This window comes from Rutidosis leptorrhynchoides, chromosome 9 (assembly GCF_046630445.1).
Source record: "Rutidosis leptorrhynchoides isolate AG116_Rl617_1_P2 chromosome 9, CSIRO_AGI_Rlap_v1, whole genome shotgun sequence".
NCBI classification, from domain to species: Eukaryota; Viridiplantae; Streptophyta; class Magnoliopsida; order Asterales; family Asteraceae; genus Rutidosis; species Rutidosis leptorrhynchoides.
This window is the reverse complement of record NC_092341.1, coordinates 58,639,327-58,648,864: the sequence shown is the minus strand read 5'-3', so window position 1 is coordinate 58,648,864 and position 9,538 is coordinate 58,639,327. Positions and strand designations below refer to the sequence as shown.

The 9,538-nt window shown below is 36.2% G+C and overlaps 1 protein-coding gene across 1 annotated transcript; it reads left to right on the top strand.

Annotated features, from left to right (window-relative positions):
- Positions 1 to 7,232: 7,232 nt before the first annotated feature.
- Positions 7,233 to 9,281, top strand: LOC139866478 (uncharacterized). The gene is made up of 3 exons (XM_071854715.1): positions 7,233 to 7,803; positions 8,244 to 8,623; positions 8,743 to 9,281. Exons 1-3 carry the CDS (start codon positions 7,656 to 7,658, stop codon positions 9,139 to 9,141), a joined length of 927 nt encoding a protein of 308 aa, XP_071710816.1. The 5' UTR covers positions 7,233 to 7,655; the 3' UTR covers positions 9,142 to 9,281.
- The last annotated feature ends 257 nt before the right edge of the window (positions 9,282 to 9,538 follow it).

The window sequence follows — 9,538 nt, the reverse complement described above, 5'->3', positions numbered from 1 at the left end:
AGCATTGCATGTTTTCCTCGACATTTTATCCACTCAAAGGATGTTGCTTGAATGTCCGCGAAGATTTTTGGGGCGCTTAAAATGTTATTTCCAAAGACATGATTGTTTCTGTTTTTCCAAATGAAGTAACAGGCGACCCAAATTACCGCCTGCCAAATCGAAGCTCCCATTTTGGATTTGATGAAAGGCGACGAACCCTTTGAAATGTCACTGAGAGACGAAAGGTGGAGGATAGGAAAGTTCCACCATTTTCGAAATTTAACCCAAATATCAGCCGCGAATTTACAATCAATGAGTATGTGTTGGGAGGTTTCGAGAGCGTCATTGCAAACCGGACAACGGGTGGAGTGGAGATCGATACCTTTTTTATCTAGCTCAATTCTTACCGGGAGTTTGTTTTGAATAGCGCGCCAAATAAAAATGCCTATTTTTTGGGGGATGAGGGGGTTTCGCACCATGGGTTCGGGTAGAGGTTTGTTCATCAGCGAGGAGTTTACAAGTTCGGAGATCAGAGAAGAAGTGGAGTAGATTCCACTGTTTGAACGAGACCAAATCCATTTGTCATTAGCACCATTCGAATGCGAAAAAGAGTGGAGATCGTTGAGCAAATTGAGAAGCTCCGTTTCTGCCCTCCATTTGGGAACAGTCGACCAATTCCACGAGAATGTTGGAGGATGGTCACCCCAAGTGATTCTGTCCGCAACACAAGCAGACTTGACGATCTCGAGTCTATATAGCCTTGGGTATTTTGTTGCGAAGGGAACATCACCGCACCAAATATCATCCCAAAAGCTAGTATCCGATCCTGAACCTACCACTTTGAAAAAGGCGTTAGAAATATCGCACCCTAATGAGGTTAGGGTGTGCTCAATATTACAAATAGCTAACCAAGTGCGACCCGCAAATATATTTTGGAAATTGGAAGGATTTGATTTAAAACACCTCAACCCGCCATGAGACCCATAAATACTTTTGATGACTTTTACCCAAAGAGCGTTTTTTGAGGTTAAGAATCTCCACCACCATTTTGTTAGTAGTGCGAGATTTTTAAAAGAGAGTGAGCCAACGTTTAAACCCCCGAGGTCATAAGGAAGAATGATACGGTCCCAATTTACCCAGGCCATTTTATGAATATCAAGGGATCCACCCCAAAAAAAGGTACGACGTAGACTTTCTAATTCCTTAATCACACGCGCCGGGGCCTTAAATAGTGAGAAGTAATAAATTGGGAGGCTATTAAGGACTGCTTTAATCAAGGTTAAACGACCCCCAAAAGACAATGTTTTTACTTTCCAAGTGGATAGTCTCTTTTTAAATTTATCCAAAACGGGAAGCCAACTTTGGTATTTCTTAAGATTAGAACCTATTGGGAGGCCGAGATAGTTGAAAGGAAGGCACCCTTCCACACACCCGAACCAAGATGCTAACATAAGAGATTCCTCTTTTGACATCCCAATGCTATAAGCACAACTTTTATTAAAATTTATTTTTAAACCCGAGAGTTTTTCAAAACATTTTAGAATTTTCAAGATGTTCCGGATTTCAACTTTATCCCAATTACCAAAAATAATCGTATCATCAGCATATTGTAAGTGCGACACGACGACATTAGCCTTACCAATTTTGACCCCATTGATTAGTCCATTATTTAGAGCCACATTAAGTAAATGGTTTAAACCTTCACTAGCAAGAATGAAAAGGTAGGGGGAAAGAGGATCACCCTGCCTAACTCCACGCTTCGGGTAAAATTGATCGGTCGGGGATCCATTGACAAGAACCGAAATGGAGGTGGAGTTTAGGCATGCCCGGATCCAATTAATCCATTTAGAACCAAAACCCATAAGACTCATTAATTTGGTTAAAAAATCCCAATCAAGACAATCAAAATTTTGTGATGTTTTTCTTATATGTATTAAAAAATAAAACGTATATGAGTGTCAATTTTTATTTTTGTCCAAAGCCTACTAAATTGTTGAGACTCTTGACTTTTAGAAGAGAGCCAATATCTATTATAGATGGACTTAACAACTCATTATTATTTTGCTTATATACTAAATGACTTGTACAATTGTGTCGTTTGAGTTATTAAACGACAAAAGACGCCATTTTACCATTTTTAGTAACTATTCGATAGTATTATTATTATTATTATTATTATTGCTTATATACTAAATGGCTTGTAAAATTGTGTCGTTTGAGCTATTAAATGACAAAAGACACTATTTTACCATTTTTAGTAACTAATTGATATTGTTATTATTTAAGTTTTCATATTTAGTAACTGTATTATTTAATATCTCACATTTAGTAAAGAATTTTAAGAATTTTTTTTTTGTTTATTGGATGATCCATATTTTTGCTTCTTCGACTACATGATATACTAACTATTTATGACACTTAATTTGATATCTCTCGAAAAGTAATATTAATAACAAAAAAAATGATAAAATACATAGGTTTTGAACGATCGTCGATATGCGTATTATTTTTTAAACTCATTGAAATTGTGTTTAGAGTATAAAACGAAAGTGAACAATAGAATTTCTCTCAAAATGCAAATGAAAAAACCTAAATAACAATCCTACTAGCTTCAACATCAACCTAAATAACAATCTTGTGAAAGAAATATTTCAAGATTCATTAATCGTATTGGTGAAGATATTGTGGATCAATGAATGTTCTCTCTTTGAACATTCGCGGAACGAAGACTAGAGGAAAATGCGAGTGGGTGAAAGAAATTTGTTTTAAGAATAATGTCTCTTTTTTTGCACTTCAAGAAACGAAAATGATTAGACTTGAAATTTTTCGTATCAAGTCTATGTGGGGTAATTACCAATTTGATTTCGCGTGTAGTCTTGCTCGTGGTAGATCGGGCGGGTTACTTTCCGTTTGGGATCGCAACTCTTTTCGCAAAGAACAAATTTGGTGTCATCATAGTTACATTATTGTCAAAGGTTTCTGGAAAAAGTATACTGAACCTTATTTTATGGTAAACATTTATGGTCCTCAAAACTCGGAAGATAAGTCGTTGCTTTGGTGCTCTCTTCATGATTTTATTCGAAACCATGTTGGTAGATTTATTCTTTTTGGTGATCTAAATGAGGTTAGATGTGAAGCTGAAAGATATGGTTCTATCTTCAACTGAAATGATGCGGATACTTTCAACACTTTTTTGAATAATACATCCCTGATCGACCTTCCTCTTTGTGGTCGATCTTTCACATATATGAACACTCCTGGTACAAAGATGAGTAAACTAGACCGCTTTCTATTGTCTCCAAATGTCTTGGATGATCATCCGGACGTTCGTGTTACTGTCCTTGATAGACGTTTGTCAGATCACTGTCCTTTATTGCTTCATGTTTTGAAAACAGATTTCGGACCGACTCCTTTCAAGTTTTTTAAATCTTGGTTACTTAAACCTAATGCGGATAATGTCATAATTGAGGCTTTAGACTCTTACGCAGGTTTACCAATTCACTTGAAACTGAAGAATCTAAAAAATAACATCAAAGAATGGGTTGCAGGTTGTCGATCTAATGATCTCTCAAGGCTAAAGGAGATTGATTTGCTTATAAAAGAGATTGAGGATAAACTTGACAATCATTCGGTTACTGAAGAGGAGAGGCTAAATCGCTTGTCTCTTGTAAAAGAAAGGCATGTAATATTAAAAGCTAGAGACTTGGACATTTCTCAGAAAGCGCGTACTAAGTGGGATCTTGAAGGTGATGAGAATTCAGGCTTCTTTCACTCGATTCTTAAACGTAAAAGACATACTCATTCCGTCCAGGGTATCATGGTTAATGGAATCTGGATTACTGATCCAAACGACATTAAAAACGCTTTTCTCTTGTTTTTCAAATCAAAGTTTCAATCCAAAATTACTCATGTTCCTTTGCACAATCTAGAAGGAGCTTCGGTCCTATCTGAATCAGAGCGCGATGGGTTAGAGACCCCGATCACTCTCGAAGAAATTAAAGAGGCCGTCTGGAATTGTGGTAGTGATAAATCTCCAGGGCCGGATGGTTATTCTTTCTCTTTCATCAAACATTTTTGGGAAATTCTCAAGAATGATATCTTCAATTTTGTAGATGATTTCATGAAATCTGGTCATTTACCTCACGGTTCTAACTCCTCGTTTATTACGTTAATCCCAAAGGTTGATAACCCGGTAAATGTCAAAGATTATCGTCCCATCTCATTAATAAGCGCCACGTACAAGATTGTGGCAAAGATTCTTGCAAATAGGCTCGCTAAGGTTATCGACCATGTTATTAGTAGTGAGCAAACTGCGTTCATTAAGGGCAGACAAATCCTCGATGGCCCTCTAATTCTTAGTGAAGTCATTGATTGGATTAAAAAAAAAAAAAAAAGCTATTGGTTTTTAAAGTTGACTTTGAAAAGGCTTTTGATTCGGTTGATTGGAGATATCTTGATTTCATGCTTGGTCAACTTGGTTTTGGAGTTAAGTGGAGATCTTGGATTAAGGCGTGTTTATCCTCCGCTAGAACTTCTATCTTGGTTAATGGAAGTCCTACTTCGGAATTTTCGATTACAAGCGGTTTAAGGCAGGGTGACCCGTTATCGCCATTTCTCTTTATTATTGTCATGGAAGGCTTACATCTAACCATGAAAAGTGCGGTCTCGAACAACCTGATAAAGGGGGTTACCATCGGTAATCTTAATATTTCTCATTTTCTTTTTGCAGATGATGTTGCCATTGTTTCTGAATGGAATTCCCAAGACTTAGATAATATTCTAATGGTGCTCGAATATTTCCACCTTGTCTCGGGCATGAGAATTAATTTACAAAAATCGAAACTGTATGGGATAGGTGTTGAGATGTACCAAGTCGATCTCATGGCGTCTAGATGTGGATGTGAAGCTGGTAATACACCATTCAAATTTCTTGGTCTTCTGATTGGCTCCAACCCTAATCGAAGGGCTCATTGGCAACACCTGACTGATAAATTTGACTCCAAACTCTCTTTATGGGCTGCTAACCTTCTTTCGATTGGAGGTAGATATACATTGATCAAATCTGTTTTGGGTAGCCTTGGTATTTACTACTTATCTTTGTTTCGTGCTCCTATTTCCATCATCAAATCTCTTGCAAAAAAGCGTGCACGATTCTTTTGGGGAGGCTGTAAAGAAAAGAGAAAGATGGCGTGGATAAAATGGGAGCAAACGATAGCTTCTCTTGAAAACGGAGGTCTCGGCATTGGTAGTATCCTATCCTTTAACCTTTCGCTTCTTTTGAAATGGAAATGGCGTCTGGTTCGTTGTACTAGCTCTCTTTGGGCTCGTACGCTTGTTGCTATCCATGGTATTAAGGCGGGTTTTGGAAATCGTGGTTGTAAAACTTCAGGGGTCTGGAGTAACATTGTTGCTTCTATTAAATCTCTTCATGATTCAGGAAATATTCCAGAAGATACTCTTCATCTAAAGCTCGGAAATGGTCGCAATACCAAATTTTGGAAGGACAAATGGTTGGGAAACTTCACTCTTGAAAGTAAGTTTAATCGTTTATACCGTCTTGACAACAATCCGGATTGCTTGATATGCGAAAGACTAAGCGTGGATAACGGATGGAACTGGGACTGGTCTCGAAACCCTCCAACTTCGGCAAAACTTCATGACTTATTAACAGATCTGAGTTCGGTCTCTCTTAGCAACACTGACGACACATGGTTCTGGAATCTAGGAAATGATGGAAATTTTCACGTTTCGGATGCCCGCAAGCTGCTAGACGACCTTCATCTCCCGACATCTAGCTATCATACTCGTTGGTCCAAATTTATTCCCTTGAAGATTAATATTTTCATATGGCGTTTAATTTTGGATCGTCTTCCTTCTAGAATAAATCTTGCCTTTAAAGGATTCGATATCAATACTATTATTTGCCCCATATGTAGTGTTGGTGGAGATTCAAGGGATCATACTTTTATCTTTTGTTATGTTGCCAACTCAATTTGGAGACGAATCAGACTTTGGACGGCCATTCCTTGGCCTGATCCATTCATCACTGTTGAAGATTTCTTTATCTGGATGGACTCGTTAAATGGTTCCTTGTCTAAAAAGACTCGCATTTATAGCATTGTAGCTGCTACTTTTTGGTGGTTATGGAGATTTAGAAACGATACACTTCATGAAAACGGCAATATTAAAGAAAGAGACTTATTTGACAACATAAGATTATCGTCCTTCGCATGGCTTCAAGCTAGATCCAAATTTGCTCCCGCGTGGACCTCTTGGCTTTGTAATCCGTTATAATCTTCTTTTGTTTCTTCTTTGTAATTCTTTTGTTTTTTCTTGTTTCGTTGCATTTACTTTCGCATTATTTGTATTGTTTCTTTGTTTTTGGCTTTAGCATCTTGCTAGCCTCTTAATATATTGTTGCTGTTCGAAAAAAAACATCAATACCACCCACTTCAACCAAGCAGGAAAAACATGAAACCAACACAACCGCAAAGAAGAATGTTGTTTCTAGAAAATAAAAACAAAGATCCCAAGAAAAAAGGAATAGTCGTAAAAGATTCCTTACGTGAGTAACAAAATAAACAAGACAATCGTCGTAGTCATTTTGTTCATGTAAATAACTAATGTTGAACAACAAACAAATACAAGTGATATCGAATAATATTAGACTATGACCTCCAACTAAACAACTACAAAACTACATCAACTCAAACGCACTCGCAATAACGTGCGGGCCATCCCATTAAGACATATTATTATGTAAAAACTGTTATGTAAACTTTATTTAAATCTAGAATTTATTAATCAATTCAATGAAATATTAATCAATTCAACCTCGACGATACCATCTTCCAGAAATAGGATTGAGGAGGACGTTGTCGGTTAGTGAGTTTTGGGTTTCTTAGTTTGGTGTTTTTCTTCTGTTATGAACGTATCATATGTGTGTTTATTCTCGTTAGCTTTAGTTTGTTGTATGTATGTTTGTTTGGCGGTGCGTGGTGGTGTTCGGGCTTAATTAGTTTATGTTCGAGTAGTTTCTTAGGCTTTGTTTTCTGCTTTCGAGTCTCTGTTTTGTCTTTGATCCTTGTATTTCTTTTTCTGGTTTCGAGAATTAGTTGGTATAAAGTTTTTGTTTTTTTTTTATTAAAAAAAAAATAGAAGAAAACTAAATACCAGTAGTAATTAATAAATATGTTGCAAAAATGACACTCACTACCCATCCATAGAAACCTTTGAGCAGTCAGCCAGTCAGCAAATTCACTCTATATATTAACCCAACTTCAAATCCCATGTCTTATCATTATTCCTAATTTATACACAAAAACTCAAATAAAAAACAACAATCTCAATACTCTATTCATCTCTTTCCAAATCTCCTTACTTTCCGACCAATTTCTTCTTTTCCGTTCATCTTTCCTGATCGGCGGCTAACTTTCCGACGGCCGGTAAACATCTTTAATTTGTTATGATGGGTGTTACCAACAGGTGTTCACATACTTCCCATATCACCGAAATCATTATCACCAGTTTCTTTCGTCACAAGATCATTTGAATTTTATACAAACCCATCTTCTATATAATAAAAAGATTGAATTTTTATTAATATTAAGTCCAAGAAATCAGTTTCTGGTTTATCGGTAATTGAGTATTAGTAATACCCAATTTGTAGTGGTGACATGGCTGCTCGGAGTTTTCTCTACGGTGGTGATACCGGTGGTGCTGCCGCCGTCGGTGGCGTTGGTGGGTTAGTATTTAACTCAATAGACAAAAGGGTGCCTGCTTTGGATTCCATTTTTGCCTCTGGATCCTCTCATTCTTTCCTAGGTAATCTTTTTTAAATATTTCTTTTGATAACTTGTTATATCTGTAATTTGTATTTTTACATCATATGTTGTTTTTTAGAAAATGTTATATGGTTTTTATCTAATATCTACTAATATGGTAAATAAATCAATTGACTCAAGAGTTTAGAGTGTAAGTTGCCTACTTATAGATTCACTCAAATCAGGATTTAATTGTTTCATCATGACTTGTAAAATCTTTAGTACAATGTTCCCTAAAACCAACCTTTGATTTCCTGATGTTTGATTTTGTCATGATGAAATCAAGAATCTTTATGTTCCCTATATTAGAAACAAAAAATATTATCTTAAAGTCAAGTAATTTCATCATGTTCATGTAGAAAACACAAGGGCTATATCCTATATGGTTGACTTTGTGATACTTAGTCTAACTCAAAAACTTTGTTCTTGGTTGATCATTAGGTTCCAGATCAATGGTTAGTTTTGAGGATAAAAAAAGTGGATCTTTTTTTCAACCAATGGATCATGATGACAATGGAGACGATGAATATGATGAATACTTTCATCATCCTGAGAAAAAAAGGCGTCTAAAAGCAGATCAAATTCAGTTCTTGGAAAAAAGTTTCGAAACAGAAAACAAACTCGAACCAGAAAGAAAGATTCAGTTAGCCAAAGACCTTGGACTGCAACCTAGACAAATTGCAATCTGGTTCCAAAACCGACGTGCACGTTGGAAGACCAAACAGCTAGAAAAAGACTATGATATTCTTCAAGAAAGCTACAATCAACTCAAGGCTAATTACAACAATCTCCTTGAAGAAAAGGAAAAATTAAAATCCGAGGTAGTATTATAAAAAGTTCTGTTTAGTTTCGTTAATTTTTAAAAATAATACTTTCCTACACAGTTTGCTTAGAAATTTATCCTAAAGATCTAATCATTTTAACATCAAAACTTGTTTAGGTTCTTGATTTAAGTGGCAAGCTACTTCAACAAGAGACTGAAAAGGGGACCTCTGATTCATCAAGTACCAAAAGCCCATGTGAGCCCCTACAACAGGAACAGGTTACAGATTGTGTGAATGATGATGTGGCAGTAGTTAGTGTTGAGAGCTACTCGAGCAGCCCTGGCTACTTGAGTGATGTCCAATCTTTATTTGAGCGGGGCGAGTCAACGTATTTGTTTGAACCAGATCAAAGTGATGGACCTTTAGATGAAGAAGCTAGCTTGGAAACAATGTTTGTAAATACAATTAGTAGTTTCTTGTTACCAAAGATTGAAAGTGGTGATTACTCAAATTCCTATTACCTTGGGTTTAATGTTCATGATCAAGATCAACCTTTTGGCTTTTGGTCTTATTGAGTTAAGTCGGAGACCGAGTTATGTCAATATGTAAAGTTTATTGGTGTTTTATGTTATTAGTAATGAAATGTCTCAAGAATGATGTGGTAAGGAATAAAATCCAACTTGTTTCACCCTAATTTAATATATGAGTGCTGATGTTGGTTGCTTCTTCTTTTGTCTCTCTTTGTGTTTTCATCTTGAAAACAAGTAGTATATGATATTTTTCAATAGTTGTATAAATAGGTAGAAAGTTTTCCTATTCGGACTACTCGGGAGACGAATAATTTAACCCCATACTCTGATGTACGCAGCGTAATATAATTACTCTCTAGCTGTTTTCAACATATTCTGATCACCACTAAATATTTGTTATGAACATGATTTGAACCTGAGATGGTTTTCAACAAGAAAGTCA